Source organism: Oncorhynchus mykiss, chromosome 25 (genome assembly GCF_013265735.2).
Source record: "Oncorhynchus mykiss isolate Arlee chromosome 25, USDA_OmykA_1.1, whole genome shotgun sequence".
NCBI lineage: Eukaryota > Metazoa > Chordata > Actinopteri > Salmoniformes > Salmonidae > Oncorhynchus > Oncorhynchus mykiss.
This window is the reverse complement of record NC_048589.1, coordinates 29,274,955-29,296,236: the sequence shown is the minus strand read 5'-3', so window position 1 is coordinate 29,296,236 and position 21,282 is coordinate 29,274,955. Positions and strand designations below refer to the sequence as shown.

At 43.7% G+C, this 21,282-nt stretch overlaps 1 protein-coding gene across 6 annotated transcripts in view; it reads left to right on the top strand.

Annotated features, from left to right (window-relative positions):
* The window catches only part of si:ch211-266o15.1 (zinc finger MYM-type protein 4), a 30,305-nt gene extending 24,772 nt beyond the window's left edge, over nucleotides 1-5,533 (top strand). For all 6 annotated transcript variants that reach the window (XM_036962672.1, XM_036962671.1, XM_036962673.1 and 3 more), the window contains 4 exons: nucleotides 3,746-3,860; nucleotides 3,986-4,228; nucleotides 4,415-4,538; nucleotides 4,734-5,533. In XM_036962672.1, coding sequence (XP_036818567.1) covers nucleotides 3,746-3,860; nucleotides 3,986-4,228; nucleotides 4,415-4,538; nucleotides 4,734-4,956 — 705 coding nt within the window. In that variant the 3' untranslated portion in view covers nucleotides 4,957-5,533. The remainder of the gene's footprint in view (nucleotides 1-3,745; nucleotides 3,861-3,985; nucleotides 4,229-4,414; nucleotides 4,539-4,733) is intronic.
* The last annotated feature ends 15,749 nt before the right edge of the window (nucleotides 5,534-21,282 follow it).

The window sequence follows — 21,282 nt, the reverse complement described above, 5'->3', positions numbered from 1 at the left end:
GTCAGGAAAATAACCTCACACTCAACGTCAACAAAACTAAGGAGATGATTGTGGACTTCAGGAAACAGCAGAGGGAACACCCCCCTATCCACATTGATGGAACAGTAGTGGAGAGGGTAGTAAGTTTTAAGTTCCTCGGCGTACACATCACAGACAAACTGAATTGGTCCACCCACACAGACAGCATCGTGAAGAAGGCGCTGCAGCGCCTCTTCAACCTCAGGAGGCTGAAGAAATTTGTCTTGTCACCAAAAGCACTCACAAACTTCTACAGATGCACAATCGAGAGCATCCTGTCGGGCTGTATCACCGCCTGGTACGGCAACTGCTCCGCCCACAACCGTAAGGCTCTCCAGAGGGTAGTGAGGTCTGCACAACGCATCACCCGGGGCAAACTACCTGCCCTCCAGGACACCTACACCACCCGATGTCACAGGAAGGCCATAAAGATCATCAAGGACAACAACCACCCGAGCCACTGCCTGTTCACCCCGCTATCATCCAGAAGGCGAGGTCCGTACAGGTGCATCAAAGCTGGGACCGAGAGACTGAAAAACAGCTTCTATCTCAAGGCCATCAGACTGTTAAACAGCCACCACTAAAATTGAGTGGCTGCTGCCAACACACTGACTCAACTCCAGCCACTTTAATAATGGGAATTGATGGGAAATGATGTAAAATATATCACTAGCCACTTTAAACAATGCTACCTAATTTAATGTTTACATACCCTACATTATTCATCTCATATGTATACGTATATACTGTACTCTATATATCATCTATTGCATCTTTATGTAATACATGTATCACTAGCCACTTTAACTATGCCACTTTGTTTACATACTCATCTCATATGTATATACTGCACTCAATACCATCTACTGTATCTTGCTTATGCTGCTCTGTACCATCACTCATTCATATATCTTTATGTACATATTCTTTATCCCTTTACACTTGTGTCTATAAGGTAGTAGTTTTGGAATTGTTAGCTAGATTACTTGTTGGTTATTACTGCATTGTCGGAACTAGAAGCACAAGCATTTCGCTACACTCGCATTAACATCTGCTAACCATGTGTATGTGACAAATCAAATTTGATTTGGGGAGTTTCTCCCGTTCTTCTTTGCAAATCCTCTCCAACTCAGTCAGGTTGGATCGGAAGCGTTGCTGCACAGCTTTTTTCATGTCTCTCTGGAGATGTTAGATCGGGTTCAAGTCGGGGCTCTGGCTGGGCCCTTCAAGAACATGTCTTGTCGCAAAGCCACTCCCACTCCCTTGGCTGTGTGCTTAGGGTCAATTTCCTGTTGGAAGGTGAACCTTCACCCCAGTCTGAGGTCCTGAGCGCTCTGGAGCAGGTTTTCATCAAGGATCTCTCTGTACTTTGCTCCGTTCATCTTTCCCTCAATCCTAACTAGTCCCCCTGCCGCTGAAAAACATCCCCCCATCATGCTTCACCGTAGGGATGGTGCCAGGTTTCTTCCAGACATGATGCTTGGCAGTTATTGGTTTCATCAGACCAGAGAATCTTGTTTCTCATGGTTTGAGAGTCCTTTAGGTGCCCTTTGGCAAACTCCAATCGGGCTGTTGTGCCTTTTTACTTAGGAGTCGTTTCCGTCTGGCCACTCTACCATAAAGACCCGATTTGGTGGAGTGCTGCAGAGATGGTTGAGGAAGCTTCTCCCATCTCCACAGACAAACTCTGGAGCTCTGTCAGAGTGACCATCAGGTTCTTGGTCACCTCCCTGACCAAGGCCCTTCTCCCCTGATTGCTCAGTTTGGCCGGGCGTCCAGCTCTAGGTAGATTCATGATGGTTCCAAACGTCTTCCATTTAAGAATGATGGAGGCCACTGTGTTCTTGTGGACCTTCAATGCTGCAGAAATGTTTTGGTACCTTTCCCCAGTTCTGTGCCTCGGCATAATACAGTCTTGGAGCTTTACGGACAATTCCTTTGACCTCATGGCTTTGTTTTTGCTCTGACATGCACTGTCAACTGTAGGACCTTATATAGACAGGTGTGTGCCTTTCCAAATCATGTCCAATCAGTTGAATTTACCACAAGTGGACTCCAATCAAGTTGTAGAAACATCTCAAGGATGATCAATGGAAATAGGTTGCACCTGAGCTCAATTTCGACTCATATCAAAGGTTCTGAATACTTATGTAAATAAGGTATTTTTGTTTTTCTATGAATCTGCAAACATTTTGAAAGACCTGTTTTATGCTTTGTCATTATGGGGTATTGTGCGTAGATTGAGGAAATGTTTATTTTTAATCCATTGTAGAATAAGGCTGTAAAGTAACAAAATGTGGAAAAGGGGAAGGGTCTGAATACTTTCGGAATGCACTGTGTGGTTTCTCTGAAATAGTATTCATGGGCGGCCAATCATTGCCAGTTATCTTTCCAAGGAAATGTACTTGCTAAATATAATTTGGCTATAGTTTACTTCATTGCCTAGAAGTAAATATTGATCTCCCAACCAAAATCATCCCACTCCTAATAGCTAGGCAGAAAAAATAGAACGTCTAAATAGAAAGTGCATGTCTCTAACTTGGCTCTCTTCAAGCTAGCTTATTGGCTGATTTAGCCCAGTAATACGATAGCTTAATAGAATCTATTTCTTAGGTTATTTTTGTGCATTTTGATATTGCCTATAGGGTGCAAAATTGTCTGGAACCATGGCTGGTAGGTGAGCTGTGTCACATACTCCTAAAATAGCTGTTAAGTCAGAACAGTTCTTGATGTAGAGCGTTGTAGTCGGGACAGAACCAGCAGGTGCAGTATGAAAAGCTGCGGGGGTGGGATGAAGAAATCAGTCCCACGCAAACCTCTTACCTGCACTGCCCTTACTGGGGCTCAATTCCACTTCGCAAACATTTGCAGTTCCTTCTCATTTAACTTCTCAAAGTATTGCCATACAGGTATTTGCTGCTGTCGCTTGCCTTTCTCTCCCATTTTCCCAACTGTTAATGAAGATGGCTTAGTGGTGGAGAGTTGACTCCAAAATAATTGATTCCTCGACTCCAATTTCTGAGTGTCAAGATTCAATATTTTTGGAACGGAGGAGACTGATTAGTTGCCATACGTCCGACAACACAAACACTTGCATCTTCCATAGCGATCTATCAACGGACGGAGGGGGGGCAGGGGCTGTATCACATCCGGCTGTGATTGGGAGTCCCATAGGGCGGCGCACAATTGGCCCACCGTCGTCCGGATTTGGCCGGAGTAGGTCTTAACTGACTTTCCTAGTTAAATAAGTAAATCAAAATATATCGGCAATCAAAAGCTGTATATCGCAATTTCTTGCGTTGCAATGTCTCAACTTCAGTAAAGCAGGACCTATCATCAATGAATAGGCTAGGATATTGAGATGAGCGAGATGCAACACGTTGCCCAGTGTTGCACAGGTTGTTCGCAGCTTGGTAGCTAGGGCACCAAAACAGCGGAGAAGTTGAGCCTCGCGCTTCAAAGCTTTTAGTTGTTGAGGAAATTGACCCACTATGCAGTTTACTTTCTGCGTCTACATAACAAAACGGTTTTCGGTTATGAATTTTTCATTAACATTAAGGATCCAAGTTTTAAATGTTCACACCCCTACTAGTAACATCAGTATTATCTGCACTTTTGCTATAGTAACTACTGCCCCAGGGACATCTATTGTATTTGCCCCTCTGCCAACTATAATTTACAGTACCTAATGCCTCTCTCCCTCACCATCTCTCATTTGTCTCAATAGTATCTATTTGAGAATGGAAGGCTAGAGAATATCTTCACTGATATGCTCTATCATAAGTTCAGCATGGAGATTACTATGATGCTACATTACTGGAGTCCTACCCTGCTGCCCAGCGGTAAGAATGTTTCTAGCCTTCTTCTTCTCTTCTACGCCTGTCCTATCCCTTTAATGTCGTTGGACCATTTGAAACGCATACACAATGATGACACATCCCTCTGTCCCTCCACTGTTTCTCTTTAGGCTACCTGCATTCCCGTGTGGAGGAGGAGTACCTGTGGGACTGTAAACAGCTGGGAGCCTACTCCCCCATCGTGCTGCTCAACACCTTGCTCTTCTTTGGCACCAAGCTGTTCCAGTTCAAGACCATGGGCCAACACAGACGTCTGTCCTTCACCAACTTCACCCGCTGTACCAGGGTCACCAAGAACGGCAAGAGCTCCTTCCTGAGGTTTAGGCCTGGTCAGGATGTGTCAGACACCCCCGGTGAGTTGAGTTCCAACCTCAATGGTGTTCAAGGCTATCACATTCTATTTTATTTTATTCTACTTTCTTTATCCCATTAGGCGCAATTAAGAAAGGCATTGCCATATCACAAGCAATAACATCCTCCACGAGTTCCATAATGCGTTGTGGGTTGTGAGTTGTTTTCTCTTTTGTGTGCATATCCAGATCTGCTAGCTTTGCCTGCCAAGAGAAGGCTGGATGAAGAGGAAGGTGACATGGAGATGCCTGAGAATACTGAGAACCCACTACGCTGCCCTGTCAGACTCTACGAGTTCTACCTCTCCAAATGGTGAGATTACATAGTACATCTTTATTTCTGTTATATTCCACTCTAATTTTACTGGAGCTATATGACTTGTTTGTGATATTGACAATGTTTTAATGCCTCAATGTTTTGCAGTCTGAAAAACAAAAATTGAGAATATTTCTGGAGTTGCTGCCTTTCGATAATTCTATAATCCTCTTCCTTTGTCTCTACCTGCAGCTCAGAGTCGGTGAAGAATAGACCACACCTGTTCTACTTGCAGCCAGAGCTCTCCTGTCACTCAAATAGCCTGCTGTGGTATTCTCCCCAGCAACTAGAAGGCCCTGCGCTGGAAAGCATGCTCACACGTATCCTGGCAGTACGGGAGGTCCACCTGGATGAGCTTCCACTGCATAATCACTATACTGAAGCCTCCACAGATGATGACGATGACCATTTGTAGTGGGAATAACCTACTCATGGAATGGCACACTATTCCCCATATAGTGCAGTGCAGTACGTTTCAACAGGGCCCATAGGGCTCTGGTCAAAAGTAGTGCACTATATAGGGGTTAGGGTGCCATTTCGGACACGGTCATGGACATGCCGCAAACATGCACAATCATGTAAAGACAATAAGATACTGTCTGACACTTCATTTAGTTTTCCATGACATCTTTGTTCTTAGATTCTAGTTTTAGATGATGAATGGAATTATGGCTCACAAAACATTAAAACCATTCATGTTACATTTGTTTCTGTTTGTTTTTCTAGTTTGTTAATATAGCTGAAAATGTTGTTACTTTCTACCAATCTGCCTTATTCTGAGGGCCCACACAACTAATTCCATAGTCTTGACCATCCAAACTACTAACTAAACCGAGGTGATCACATAATGTTGTACATAGTTTTGTTGTTTTAGTTTTTTGTATGAATCCCTCTGTTGTGGACTTGAATAAGCAACATTTTGCAAAGGACATTTCTGTCTGCTCTGCTGTCTGTTGTCTGAAGTGATTAAAAGAACTTGACTGAGAATACAACTCATAAACCAAATGGAAATGTTCCTTCACTGTGAAAGTGATCATCAGTTAGATTTGTGAATAATGTTATGGTAAATTACCTGTATGAAAATCTGAGTGGAGTTGAAGAGTCGTTCTCATCTGCTTGACTGCATGATTTACTAATTGATGGTTCCAAGGTGGGGTGATGTATCGTGCTTTAGCAGTGCAGAGTATTGTTATTGTACAGCACATGATGTGTTGTTGGACAAATAGAAGAGAGAAGCCACGTTCTCCTTGCATGTGCGAAAGGGCATGAGTGGGAGGGGAGAGGGCACTGTACTGAGAGAAGTGGTACTGGGGGATTGAGTGTGCTGAGCAAAGAAGCGTTTGTGTGGGAGAGAGAGGAGGCAGGTAAAAGAAACTGCAGGCTTTATCCTCATGTATCTCTCAGCCAAGCCAAACACATTGAAAGTGGTTATATAACAGAACATGTTTTGTTTGCTATACCCATTTCTGATTTGTTTCGAATGATGTCATTTCAAGGATATCATTCTGCCAATGTCACATGCATCACCTGTGTGAGCCGGAGATGATGAAGCTGTGACTGTCTTTCTTTTCACCACGTCTTCAGAGCCGTCTGATTTCCCCTGCTGATTCATGTCTGGGGAGGACATCAAAGCCCACAGAGGTCATACCTAAATGGAGTGAAAAGAGGATGGAGAGAAAGAAAAAAGAGAAAAAGTTTGTCTTTAATAGAAACCTCTGAAGCAGCCTTAGAAACATGGGGGAGGGGAATCTGTGTGAGGGCGAGAGATGGAGAGCGGGTGAGAGAGAAGAGGGGGGTGGCTTGCGTTGGTGTTCAAATAAGAGACCATTTGTCAAATAATCAGTGCCTCTGAGCAGATGGATGATTTACATGGTTTCTTAAACCTTTAGTTTCTTCATTTCAGAAATGATGTATTCTGGAGCGCAAGCAACGAGATGGATTAATCAGCTGCCATGGCAATGACAAGTTTTTGACTCATTTATTGATGGGGACAGTTGAAATTGATGACAGCAGAGACTAGCATGAGGAGAAGGTGATGCGGAGATAGACAAAGGGAAATGCTTTGGAGGTTCTGAATGAACCAACACAGAGAGAACAGTGAGTTATGCAGCATCATGTTGAAGTTGTGAGTTATTTTTTTGAAGCTGCAACTCTATTTAACACCTTTGTGAATCTGTTTTTGTGTTGTTGGCTGCAGTTCTGTCAGAGCAAGCGAGCAAAATTGTTCTTGAATATGCCTCTATGACAAAAATAATTTCTCCAAGCTCCTGTACTGGTATTATTGAGCGGAGAGAGAGGCAGTTTTAATAGACTTTACAGATGGCACTCAATCTGAATATTATTTGTAATTAACTATTGCATGATGAAAAGGAATGACCTGACATGCATCATACTCATTTTTAAGTTGTCTCACTGCACTTCTTTTATATCTAGTATATTTCAATTACCATCACTTTTTAGACTACTCTTTTTGGAACATTTACTGACAGTCATTTTTGCTGGTGGTGGATAGAACACCATGGGGAAGCCTCTTAGTCGACCGTGTTGCTTCAGGCAGTGTCCCTGCTGCCTGGAGAAGAGTGTGGACGGGGATGGCTACAATGAGGACGGTTACATCCCCCAGCGCTCCATCTACGACACCATGTGTATCAATGAACAGATTGACCATGGCTCTGCTCAGAGCACCATAACCTCTAGGGGAGGCCAGGACAACAACTTCTCCAGCAACGGCAACCAAGGGGTAGGGGCAGGTGCCTGCGGGGACATGATCACGTTTGAGGCACGATCTACAACTCCCATACCTTCCATGGGTAGGAGGCTAGACGAAAGGGTGATATTTGACCAGCTGAAGCTGGTTGAAGCTGGCCAGAGCAGCCGTTCCGCAGGGAGGTCAGTGTCCCCCAGTGTCTCCTTGATTTCAGCCCCTGGGGGAAATTCCTCCTCCAGTGGCAAGAGACATCAACACCAGCATGACAGCAGCAAGAGAGGGGACAACGGCCAGCGCTCCTGGAAAGTCCTGACACCCCCTAAACATCTTGAGCATCTAGAACTCTCATCTGGAGATGTAATGGAGAAGAATTTCTTAAATCCTCTCTACCTACAACACAGCATGACCTCCCCTCTCATCTCACCCTTCTCTGGGTCACCCCTTTCCTCTGGCTGTCACACCCCTGTGTTCTGCTCCCCAGCCAAACCCCTTCCGTTTCAGTATCAGAGCTTAGTCTTTGAAGAATCACCCCCCTCTCAGCCTCGTCACCCCCCTCCCAAACCCCCTCTCGCCCAGCTCTCTGTCACGGCCCTCCAATGTGTTCAAGAGGATCTCAGAACGATAGGAGGAAGAGACAGAGAAACAGAAAGAAAGAATGTGAAAGGGGGAGAGATTGAGAAAAAAAGGGTGGTATCCCACTCAGTGGGCTCTATGTCTCAAGAGGAGAATGTTGGGGTTTTTGGTTTTGCGCCGAGAACGAAGGCACTGGACTCAGAAATTGACAATGATTCTCCCTTCTCCCCAGAGCCACCCCGTGACACTACCCCCCTCTTGCTCGATCAGATTTCCCCAGGACCTGCCCCTGCTCGTGCTGTGAGCCCCCAGCCTATGGAATCTACCTGGCCTCGCAGGCTGATTGTAAGGAAGAGAACTGTTAGACAAGGTGGTGCAATCCATAACTTTCCTATCCTTCCCCCTCTGCCCTCCCTGGTGGTGCTTAGTGCCATGGAGAAAAAAAATCTTCCCCACCTCACCCCTTTCTCTGAGCACCAGGGTAAATTGGTAGGGTTGATGGGTAGGGTGGGTTACTCCTTGAAGGAGCAACACTTGGAAAATTGGAGGGTCTTCTCTGCGAAAAAAACTCTCCAACAACCAGAGAAGGAAGGGGAAGGAGGGGAGGAGCAAGAATGTAAAAGCAGCATTGGCACTGAGTCAAGTATAAAGGAGGGAGATCCAGAAAGCAAGGAGCAGGAGAGTGGAGCAAGAGGTGGCGGTGCTGAGGGGGAGGAGGTGGAGGAGTGGGACACAGTGCTCGGTATGGTGAACACACTGTGGGACGAAGGCTGGGGGGATGCAGAGTCTTACACTGGCTCACTGAGGCACTGGCCTCTGCTCAAACCCCCTTCTGGGTTTGGAGGATCTCACCCACCCTCTAGTGCTGCTTCTGAACTCTCTCTCCTGGAGCTGGAGAGAAGGGCCAAGGATGTAGAAAGTGAGCTTGTAGCAGAACAATGTCTGACAGATTCTCTGAGAAAGAAAGCTTCACAGCTCACAGCAGAGCAGTCTGTTGTTTCTGGAAGTGTCTCTGAACCTGAGCAGATCAGTACCCAACCCAGCCTGGAACTCCTTACCATGGGGTGCTCAACAGGGACAAAAAATGTCAAGGAAGATGGTTCGCCTGATTTCAACCTGACCTTGGAGTCAGACTCAAGTGGAGTCTTCATGTCGAACCCCAGTCAGACAAGCCAGGAAGACAACGCCTCAGATGGTAGTGACAGACCCTTGACTGAGTCAGACTTGGGGAGCAACACATCTCTGGACGAGGATAAAGACGAGGTTGCATTTAAAGACTGGGGGAGGGAGGAGAGCACCGAGCTTCAGTGGTGCTACCCATCACTCTTAAAGAGCTCCTCTCACTGTGAGGGATATGGAATTGAGGAAGAAGCACCTTTGATGAAAGACACTGAAATGGGTGACATGCAATCCACCAACAATGAAGGGCCTGATAACTCAGATCTACATGATGGTTTCACCCCTTTAAACCAGGCAGAATTGAAACCGAGGAACAAGAGTGTTAAGATCATATCTGGCACTGACTCCCCACTCCCCTTGTCCCCCTCCAGACATGAGATACCACGGAAGAAGTCGGGCCTGGACAGCAGTGACCTGGATCCATTTGCCACTACAGATAGTTTTGTATACCTGGCTGTGTCTGTGCTCCCTGATGTCTCACTGGCACAGGAGGAGCCCCCCTCTCTCCCCACTGAGTCTACACCCCCAACCTCCCTTTCCAGACCCCTCTGCCCCAACGTTGAGGAGAGTGACTTCCTCTCAACAGATAGCTTTGTGTATCTGGCGGGTCCTGAGTGTCATCTGCTTGCCACAGAAGGCCACTCTTCCTTTATTCGTTGTTCCAAGGGGTCCGACTCCTCCGATGACAGCGGGTCCGGAGTGGACTTTGTGCTCGGCTCCATGGTTGGAGACAGTGACTGGGATTCTGATGAGTCCGAGTCCGGCTCTAAGTCTAAACCAATCAAACAACCGACATGGGATCTGTGGGAGGAATTAGAGCAGGAAGTGTTGTCTGATCTATTCTGTGAGGAAGTGAAACCAGTGACAGAGCCAGTGACAGAGGAAATTACAGTCCCTGTAACCGATCAACAGAGGAAGGTTACCTGGCAGTTCAGGGCTGCTGAAGGTTCCACTCGTCAGACGAGTAAAAAAGACACGTCATCCTCTTCATCTTCCTCTTCATCCTCTTCATACTCCTCAACCCACACAGAGGTGTGAGAGGAGAGACACACTGACTGCGTCTCACATGGCACCCTATTCCCTATATAATTCACTGCTTTTGACCAGGACCCATTGGGAATAGGGTGCCATTTGGGACACAGTCAAAGTTTGAGTCTGGTTCATAGTTGTTGATCTCACAGTGATTAAGGCAGCCCGTGACATTCTTTTAATTCAATTATAAATTCGTTTTTAAGGTTTTAAACACCATAACCAATTGATTCAGTCATACGTTTTGGTATTCATGCTTCATTTAAGTAAAGATAGTCATAGTAAATACTACCTTAATAAGAGCTTCATTCTTCATAGATTTCTATTACCATATGAGCAAAATTTAAGAATTCTCCCTCTACAGTTGCTTTATTTAATGTATTTTCTGTTGCATCAAATAAGTTACATATAATTTGTCAAGTTGATTGATATTGAGATACTGTTGGATTTTCATTTACAGTATTTATGTTTCATCTGATTGTTAGACATGCCTACACATTTGCTATATACACTGAGTGTACAAAACATTAGAAACACCTTCCTAATATTGAGTTGCGCATCCAATTTTGACCTACAAGGTGTCGAAAGCATTCCACAGGGATGCGGGCCCGTGTTGATTCCATTGCTTCCCACAGTTGTGTCAAGTTGGCTGGATGTCCTTTGGGGGGTAGACCATTCTTGATACACATGGGAAACTGTTGAGTGTGAAAAACCGAGCAGCGATGCAGTTCTTGATTATTTGTCTTGCCCATTCAGTCTCTGAATGGCACACATACACAATCCATGTCTCAATTGTCTCATGGCTTAATTTAACAAGTGACACCCATAAGGGATCATAGATTTATCCTGGATTCACCTGGTCAGTCTTTGTCATGGAAAGATCAGGTGTTACTGTTTTTCAGTATATTTAATTTATGAAAAGTGTTGATTGGGTCTTGTATAAATGAAAATCATGAGTGAATGTGGTGTATTTTATCATTGGTACATTTCCCAGCATCGCCCGGGATAGGGCTTGGCCGGAGTAGGCCGTCATTGTAAATAAGAATTTGTTCTTAACTGCCTTGCCTAGTTAAATAAAGGTTAAATATTTTTTTTTTGCCAAATATATAATAAAGTGCTCTGAAATAAATGTTGCATTGTAAAGCTATGAAGATTTCTTGCAGTTAACTATTGATCTACAGTAGCCTACCTTGCCTGGTTATTGATGGTGTATAATACTAAGTGATGCATACACATAAAGGGAGCTATTGTAAAGCTTTTATGTACAACTTGTTGAAATGCATAAATGTGCAAATAAATACCTTGACTTGGTGGCTCTAATGGGGATTCTGTGTCACCTGCATTTTGTCTGTTGGGAAAAGTAAGCCCCACATTTATTTTTCTACATTTTTATTTTACCACTGCAAGTGAATACATCCAAGGGCAACACCCCTCTATTGCAGAAATGTAGGGCTCTGTCTGTCTATTTCAGGCAAAATTAATTAGATCATTGTGAACCAGGCCAGTGAGGTGGCAGTGGATGTGATAATGGGGTGGGGGCTGTCATAATTAATAGTTAATTTGTATGTCAGCTATAATTCACATGAGGATCAATACCCACATTATCTGAGACTGACAGACAAACTGTTGTGTTTGTGTCTGAGTAGGAGTTCATTGGGTTTGTTTGTGCCATCTTGCCACTCCTTGTCATTCCAAACATTACAAGGAGTGGCAAGGAGTGGCATGATTGCACGAACAGACTAGTATGGAAAGAATTGAAGGCTGGAAAACACTCATCTTTAAACCTTGCTTGAATAAAACAATGCATTTTTAATGTTGAGCGAGCTTTGCACCTTTTCATTGAACAGACTAGTACCCAGGCTAATAGTATACGAATGGCCTTTCATCACAGCCACAGTGTTTGTCTGGGTGACTAACATCTCAATACCATTACTGTCACTCACTCATATGTGACACTGTTCTTTTTTTTGTGTCTTTTTGTTTGAAAAAGGAATCATTGTTACCCCAACCCAAATAAGTGGAACAGTTGACATTGAGCTCTGGCGCATTGAATGACAGAGATGACATCAACCTTTTGTTTGAGCATCTTGAGGGAGGAGACTTCTCCAGTGTAGGTTTGACAGGGCACCACATAAAAAAATACACCTCACATGTTCATGCAATGAGGATCTCTCATAATCATGAATATTGTGGCTTTGGGGTGCTTCAAACACACCAGACGTGGTTATTGCATAATTGATTGATTCTGCTAAAGATTATTATTGAGAATATCTATTCTACAGAGCCTTCAGAATGTATTCACAACCTTTTACTGTTTCCACATTTTGTTGTGCCTGAATTTAAAATGAATTTAATTGAGATTTTTTTGTCACTATACACAATACCCCATAATGTCAAAGTGAAATTATCTTTTTTTTCTTCAAATTAAATAAAAATGAAAAGCTGAAATGTCTTGAGTCAATAAGTATTCAAACCCTTTTTTATGGCAAGTGTAAATAAGTTCAGGAGTCAAATTTGCTTAACAAGTCACATAAGTTTGATTTGATTTGATTTGATAAGTTCCATGGACTCATGCCATGTGTTTAACATTATTTTTTTTATAACTACCTCATCTCTGTAACCCACACATACGATTATCTGTACGGTCCGGTCCCTCAGTCGAGCAGTACATTTCAAACACAGATTTAGCCACAATGACCTGTTAGGTTTTCCAATGCCTCGCAAAGAAGGGCACCTAGTGGAAGATTGTTTTTAAAGCAGACATTGAATATCCGTTTGAGCGTGGTAAAGTTATTCATTGCACTTTCGATGGTGTATCAATACACCCAGTCACTACAAAGATATTTCTGTATTTCATTTAAAAAAGATCGCAAACATTTCTAAAAACATGTTTTTGCTTTTATTCAGGCTGTAACACAACAACGTGGAAAAAGTCAAGGGGTGTGAATACTTTCTGAAGGCTCTCTATATTAGCCTGGTCCCAGATCTGTTTGTGCTCTTGCCAAGTCCATTGGCATGACAACCCACATGAAAAAATACTATAGTATACTATGGTATACAGTGTATTCGGAATGTGTTCAGACCCCTTGACTTTTCCCACATTTTGTTACATTACAGCCTTATTCTAAAATTGATTAAATGATCAATCTACATCAATCTACACATAATACCACATAATGACAAAGCGAAAACTGGTTTTGAAATTTGTGCAAAGGTATTAAAAACAAAAACAAATACCTCATTTACATAAGTATTAAGACCCTTTGCTATGAGACTAACAATTGAGCTCAGGTGAATCCTGTTCCATTGATCATCCTTGAGATGTCTCTGCAACTTGATTGGAGTCCACCTGCCGTGCATTCAATTGATTGGACATGATTTGGAAAGGCACAGACCTGTCTATATAAGGTCCCACGGTTGACAGTGGATGTCAGAGCAAAAACCAAGCCATGAGGTCAAAGGAATTGTCTGTAAAGCTCCAAGACTGTATTGTGTCAAGGCACAGATCTGGGGAAGGGTACTAAAAAATGTCTGCAGCATTGAAGGTCCCCAAGAACACAGTGACCTCCATCCTTCTTAAATGGAAGAAGTTTGGAACCACCAAGACTCTTTCTAGAGCTGGCCGCCCGGCCAAACTGACCTATCAGGGGAGAAGGGCCTTGGTCAGGGAGGTGACCAATCTACACATAATACACATGGTCACTCTGACATAGCTCCAGAGTTCCTCTGTGAAGATGGGAGAACCTTCCAGAAGGACAACCATCTCTGCAGCACAATGGCTTCCTTCTGTCCGCGGTGGAGTGGCCAGACGGAAGCCATTCCTCAATAAAAGGCACATGACAGCCCGCTTGGAGTTTGCCCAAAGGCACCTAAAGGACTCTCAGACCATAAGAAGCAAGATTCTCTGTTCTGTTGAAACCAAGATTGAACTCTTTGGCCTGAATGCCAAGCTTCACGTCTGGATGAAACCTGGCACGATCCCTGCGGTCATGCGGTGGCAGTATGATACTGTGGGTGTTTTTCAGCGGCAGGGACTGAGAGACTAGTCAGGATCGAAGGAAAGATGAACGGAGCAAAGTACAGAGAGATCCTTGATGAAAAACCTGCTCCAGAGTGCTCAGGACCTCAGACTGGGCTGAAGGTTCACCTTCCAACAGGACAACAACCCTAAGCACACAGCCAAGACAAAGCAGGAGTGGCTTCGGGACAAGTCTCCGGCCTTTGAAGGCTCACTTGAGACACTGTGCGCATCACCCCATAGCACGGTGCCTGACCAGTCACATGCTCGCCACGGTAAGCACGGGGAGTTGACTCAGGTCTGAATACGGACTCTGCCACACTCCCCGTGTGCCCCCCAAAAACTTTTGGGGGAGTGGCCTCCCAGTCTTTGGTGCCGGCCGTAACCCTGTGTAAACCTGGGCCCTCTTTCTCGCTGCCTCCACCATCCTCTCTGCTATCAGCTGCTCCCACGGCAGGCGATCCACCAGGATCTCCTCCCATGTCCAGGATCCTTTGCCATTTAGGATGTCCTCCCATGTCCAGTCCTCCTGAACACGCTGCTCCTCCTTACCACACTGCTTGGTCCGTTTGTGGTGGGAAGTTCTGTCACGGCCGTTGAAAGAACTGGACCAAGGTGTAGCGTGGTGAGTGTACATATTATTTTATTTAGAAAAGACGCCAAACAAATCAATAAACACAACAAAAACAAACAGTGACGCTAAAGGCTATGTGCCATAAACAAAGTCAATCTCCCACAAAGACAGGTGGGAAAGGGCTACCTAAGTATGGTTCTCAATCAGAGACAACGATAGACAGCTGTCCCTGATTGAGAACCCTACCTGGCCAAAATATAGAAATACAAATAATAGAACATAGAATACTCGCCCCAAATCACACCCTGACCAAACCAAATAGAGACATAAAAAGGATCTCTAAGGTCAGGGCGTGACAGTGGTAAAAGAAAACTGTAGTACACACCATAGTAATTCATGTAGTGTTTTTTTGTGGATTGTTGTATACTGCAGTAATCACTGTTTTTGTGGACTGTACTATACTGTAGTATTTACTGTAGTGTTTTAGTGGACACTACTGTAGCATTTACTATAGTGTTTTTATTTTATTATAATTGACATAGAAGTGGAGGCTTTCTCCTTCTGGAAACCTATTGGAGAAATACTAAAAGAGCACATTTTCCATAACCTCTAGGTAGGTAGGCCTGAACAGATAGTTCAGAACTGATGTGGTTTTCTATAAACTTGTGGGTAGGTCTGAACAGATCGTTCAGAGCTTCTTCTCTTTCAAGAAACTGTAGGGAACACAATATATGGTCTATACTTGGAATTTAGGATTCTCAATTTTGTGTGGCAAAAATTGCGATTTGGAGCCGGGGAATGGGTAGGGAATATGCAAATTAAATACTGTAGTATTTACTATTATCATTAGAGAATAAAGAAATGAACATTTTTCATATTTAACATGTTTATTTTCTCACTCAATTTTTTGAAGGAGTATGTGGGGGTGCATGCTGTGTGCTTGTTTCTACAGTGTGATACGTAGCCAGCTAGGACACTGCATGAGTGGGTGTAGCCGAGTGGGTGAATCATGCAGTAGAATATCTGCCAGGTGCTACACTTGTTGAATCGACATTGTTTCCACATCGTTTCAATGAAATAACGTTGAACCAACGTGTAATAGACGTCTGTGCCCAGTGGGATCAGACCATACTAGAATGAGGGACAATAAGCAGTGTGAGCCATGGCAACGAGAGAGCACTAAAGGAAATTGTTATTGTAGTTAGATGACAGAGGGAAGAATAGAGTGAGGGAGAGGGTGTGTTGATAATGGAGAAATGGAATTGTAGGAGGGAAGTACAAGTAAAAGGCTAACAGGTGTCACTTATGTAACGTTAAGGCAGGCAATGTGCTGTGCTGTGGATGGAGTGTGCTATTTTAAAAGGCGTTGTAGCTGAGAGAGAGAGACCGTGTGGGCTGAGGCTTTAGAACGCAGACGGGATAGAGTGAGAGAGAGAGAGAGAGAGAGAGAGAGAGAGAGAGAGAGAGAGAGAGAGAATTTCAGAAAAGGGAGAGCTTTTGAATTGATCTGTTTAATAATTTTTGTTGTAGCTTTTGAACCGTGCAAAGATTGTTGTGACCTTTTGAATTGTATAAAGGTTGTTGCCTTTTTATCGTGTAAAGCATACTGCAGGAAAAGGGGTTTTGAATTGTCTGTGGTGGCGATGCAAATTCCTTTTTGTTGAAGAGTGAGAGGTGATTTCATTTGCATGGCGTTCTGAGTGAGTGAGGTGAACGTTGCACATTTGAGAAATGAAAGCACTTTATGTACCCACAGTAGTCCCCCCATTTGAAGATGTCATACGTATTTGGACAAATTCACTTAAAGTGAATTCAAGCAGTCAAAAGTTTAGAATTTGGTCCCATATTCATTGCACACTATAACTACATCAAGCTTGTGACAAGAAACGTGTTGAATGCATTTCCAGGACCGGATTAAGAAGTCATAGGCCCCGGGGTTACAAAACCTTCTATATATACCGTGTATATGTTTAGGGCCCCCACGCAACAAGATGTAGCCTATATTTGGCGCACATGCTGCCCAAACTGCAGCCTTCCTGACACTTTATGTTGGTGTTTCCTTAATTTAATTAATTTTAATGAATTACATTTATTTTGTGCTTGTGATAAAAACATGTATTTATAAAGCCCTTCTTACATCAGCTGATGTCACAAAGTGCTGTACAGAAACCCAGCCTAAAACCTCAAGCAGCAAGCAATGCAGGTATAGAGAGAGAGAGAGAGAGAGAGAGAGAGAGAGAGAGAGAGAGAGAGAGAGAGAGAGAGAGAGAGAGAGAGAGAGAGAGAGAGAGAGAGAGAGAGAGAGAGAGAGAGAGAGAGAGAGAGAGAGAGAGAGAGAGAGAGAGAGAGAGAGAGAGAGAGAGAGAGAGAGAGAGAGAGAGAGAGAGAGAGAGAGAGAGAGAGAGAGAGAGAGAGAGAGAGAGAGAGAGAGAGAGAGAGAGAGAGAGAGAGAGAGAGAGAGAGAGAGAGAGACCCCGAGACCCCCAGCCCCTGTTATAGGGTTTGAGGCAGTCCTGGGCCAGACTACACTCAATCATAGGAGTCTTCAATAAAGACTTAAAGGTCGAGACCGAGTCTGCGTCTCTCACATGGATAGGCAGACGATTCCATAAAAATGGAGCTCTATAGGAGAAAGCCCTGCCTCCAGCTGTTTGCTTGGAAATTCTAGGGACAGTAAGGAGGCCTGCGCCTTGTGACCATAGCGTAAGTGTAGGTACGTACGGCAGGACCAAATCGGAACGTTAGGTAGTTAGGCAAGCCCATGTAGTGCTTTGTAGGTTAGCAGTAAAACCTTGAAATCAGCCCTTGCCTTAACAGGAAGCCAGTGTAGAGAGTCTAGCACTGGAGTAATATGATCACATTTTTGGTTCTAGTCAAGATTCTAGCAGCAGTGTTAAGCACTAACGGAAGTTAATTTAGTGCTTTATCCGGGTAGCCGGAAAGTAGAGCATTGCTGTAGTCTAACCTAGAAGTGACAAAAGCAAAAAACTGTCCTTGAAACAGTCTTGATATGTTCGTCAAAAGAGAGATTAGGGTCCAGAGTAACGCCGAGGTCCTTCATAATTTTATTCGAGACGACTGTACAACCATCAAGATTAGTTGTCAGATTCAACAGAAGAGTTCTTTGTTTCTTGGGACCTAGAACAAGCATCTCTGTTTTGTCTGAGTTTAAAACTAGAACATTTGCCGCCATCCACTTCCTTCTGTCTGAAACACAGGCTTCCAGGGAGGGCAATTTTGGGGCTTCACCATGTTTCATCAAAATGTACAGCTGTGTATCGTCCCCATAGCAGTGAAAGTTAACATTATGCTTCCGAATGACATCACCAAGAGGTAGAATATATAGTGAAAACAATAGTGGTCCTAAAACGGAGCCTTGAGGAACACTGACATTTACAGTTGATTTGTCAGAGGACAACAGCTTTTTCAACATTTTTTGATAGGAATGGGAGATTTGATATAGCCCGATAGTTTTTAAAATATTTTCTGGGTCAAGGTTTTGCTTTTTCAAGAGAGGCTTTATTACTGCCAATTTTAGTGAGTTTGTACACATCCGGTAGACGTTCATTATGTTCAACATAGGAGGGCCAAGCACAGGAAGCAGCTCTTTCAGTAGTTTAGTTGGAATAGGGTCCATTATGCAGCTTGATGGTTTAGAGGCCATGATTATTTTCATCAATGTGTCAAGAGATATAGGATTATAAAACATGAGTGTCTCCCTTGATCCTAGGTCCTGGCAGAGTTGTGCAGACTCAGGACAACTGAGCTTTGGAGGAATACGCAGATTTAAAGAGGAGTCCGTAATTTGCTTTTCGTAAAAGAAGTTCATTAATGTATCACTGCTGAAGTGAAAGGCATCCTCTCTTGGGGAATCCTGCTTTTTAGTTAGCTTTGCGACAGTATCAAAAACATATATTTTGGATTGTTCTTATTTTCCTAAATTAAGCTGGAAAAATAGGATGATCAAGCAGCAGTGAGGGCTCTTTGATACTGCACGATACTGTCTTTCCAAGCTAGATTCAGGAGGGAGCCCCCTACAGGTTTGGGCCCAGCCCCTGACTCACACAATTGACCAGTCACCTTTATTTATTATGCAGTTTATTTAAAACAAATTATTTATCAGTTATCCAATCAAGGTAGGCCTCCCAAATGACACATGTGGGCCCCCTACCTCCTCTCCTCATCTGACAATTAGCAAAGCGGCAGCAGGCAGTAGCAGGCTGTCTACACTCATTGAGAGCGGGCTCCTGAATCTTCCTGTGGTTAGCGGTTGAAGTGAAACAATAAATACTATATATATATATATACCCTCCTGGTCAAAAGTTTTCAAACACCTACTCATTCAAGGGTTTTTCTTTATTTTTACTATTTTCTACATTGTAGAATAATTGTGAAGGCATCAAAACTATGAAATAGCACATTTAGAATCATGTAGTAACCAAAAGAGTCTTAAACAAATCAAAATATATTTGAGATTCTTCAAATAGCCATCCTCTGCCTTGATGACAGCTTTGCACACTCTTTGCATTCTCTCAACCAGCTTCACCTGTATGCTTTTCCAACAGTCTTGAAGGAGTTCCCACATATTCTGAGCACTTGTTGGCTGCTTTTCCTTCACTCTGCGGTCCGACTCATCCCAAACCATTTCAATTGGGTTGAGGTCGGGTGATTGTAGAGGCCAGGTCATCTGATGCAGCACTTCATCACTCTCCTTCTTGGTCAAATAGGGTGTGCAATGCTGTCATCAAAGCAAAGGGTGGCTACTTTGAAGAATCTCAACTATAAAATTGATTTTTATTTGTTTAACACTTTTTTGGTTGCTACATGATTCCATTTGTGTTATTTCATAGTTTTGATGTCTTCACTATTACTCCACAATGTAGAAAATATAACAAATAAAGAAAAACCCTGGACTGGTGTGGGTGTGTCCAAACTTTTGACTGGTAGTATATATATTTATAGATGTGTTTTTTTTTTTGCTGCCTAGTGCCTGGGCCAAGGGGCTACAGCACCAGTAAGCCCCTGCATTAATCCGACCTGTGCATTTTCAGTTTGTTTTGGATTGTGTTTAGCCCAATAGGAACAGAATGGTGTATAATGTCTTGTGCCATTTTGGTGTCACTTTTACATTAATATGGATGATACCATGGTTATCTATAATCATGAACGAATTGTGAAGTATCCTGCTTGTCATCTGATCTCAAGTCGTTACAGAGCGTAGTGTGGATGGCGCAGTACAAAACTGGGAGCCAAGCTCTCTACCATCCAGGACCTCTATACTGGACGGTGTCAGAGGAAGGCCCTATAAATCGTCAAAGACTCCAGCCACCCAAGTCATAGACTGTTCTCTCTGCTACCACATGGCAAGCGGTACCGATGCACCAAGTCTGGAACCAATAGGACCCTGAACAGCTTCTACCCCTAAGCCATAAGACTACTAAATAGTTAACCAAATAGCTACCCGGACTGCATTGACCCTCTTTGCACTAACTATTTTGACTCATCACATACAGTGAGGGGAAAAAGTATTTGATCCCCTGTTGATTTTGTACGTTTGCCCACTGACAAAGAAATGATCAGTCTATAATATTAATGGTAGGTTGACAGAATAACAACAACAAAATCCAGAAAAATGCATGTAAAAAAAATTATAAATTGATTAGCATTTTAATGAGGGAAATAATTATTTGACCCCCTGTCAATCAGAAAGATTTCTGGCTCCCAGGTGTCTTTTATACAGGTAACGAGCTGAGATTCAGAGCACACTCTTAAAGGGAGTGCTCCTAATCTCAGCTTGTTACCTGTATAAAAGACACCTCTCCACAGAAGCAATCAATCAGTCTGATTCCAAACTCTCCACCATGGCCAAGACCAAAGAGCTCTCCAAGGATGTCAGGGACAAGATTGTAGACCTACACAAGGCTGGAATGGGCTACAAGACCATCGCCAAGCAGCTTGGTGAGAAGGTGACAACAGTTGGTGCGATTATTTGCAAATGGAAGAAACACAAAAGAACAGTAAATCTCCCTTGGCCTGGGTCTCCATGCAAGATCTCACCTCGTGGAGTTGCAATGATCATGAGAACGGTGAGGAATCAGCCCAGAACTACACGGAAGGATCTTGTCAATGATCTCAAGGCAGCTGGGACCATACTCACCAAGAAAACAATTGGTAACACACTACGCCGTGAAGGACTGAAATCCTGCAGCGCCCGCAAGGTCCCCCTGCTCAAGAAAGCACATATACATGCCCGTCTGAAGTTTGCCAATGAACATCTGAATGATTCAGAGGACAACTGGGTGAAAGTGTTGTGGTCAGATGAGACCACAATGGAGCTCTTTGCCATCAACTCAACTCGCCGTGTTTGGAGGAGGAAGAATGCTGCCTATGACCCCAAGAACACCATCCCCATCGTCAAACATGGAGGTGGAAACATTATGCTTAGGGGATGTTTTTCTGCTAAGGGGACAGGACAACTTTACTGCATCAAAGGGACAATGGACGGGGCCATGTACTGTCAAATCTTGGGTGAGAACCTCCTTCCCTCAGCCAGGGCATTGAAAATGGGTCGTGGATGGATATTCCAGCATGACAATGACCCAAAGCACACGGCCAAGGCAACAAAGGAGGTCAACCTCGAAACCTTAATGACTTGGAGAAG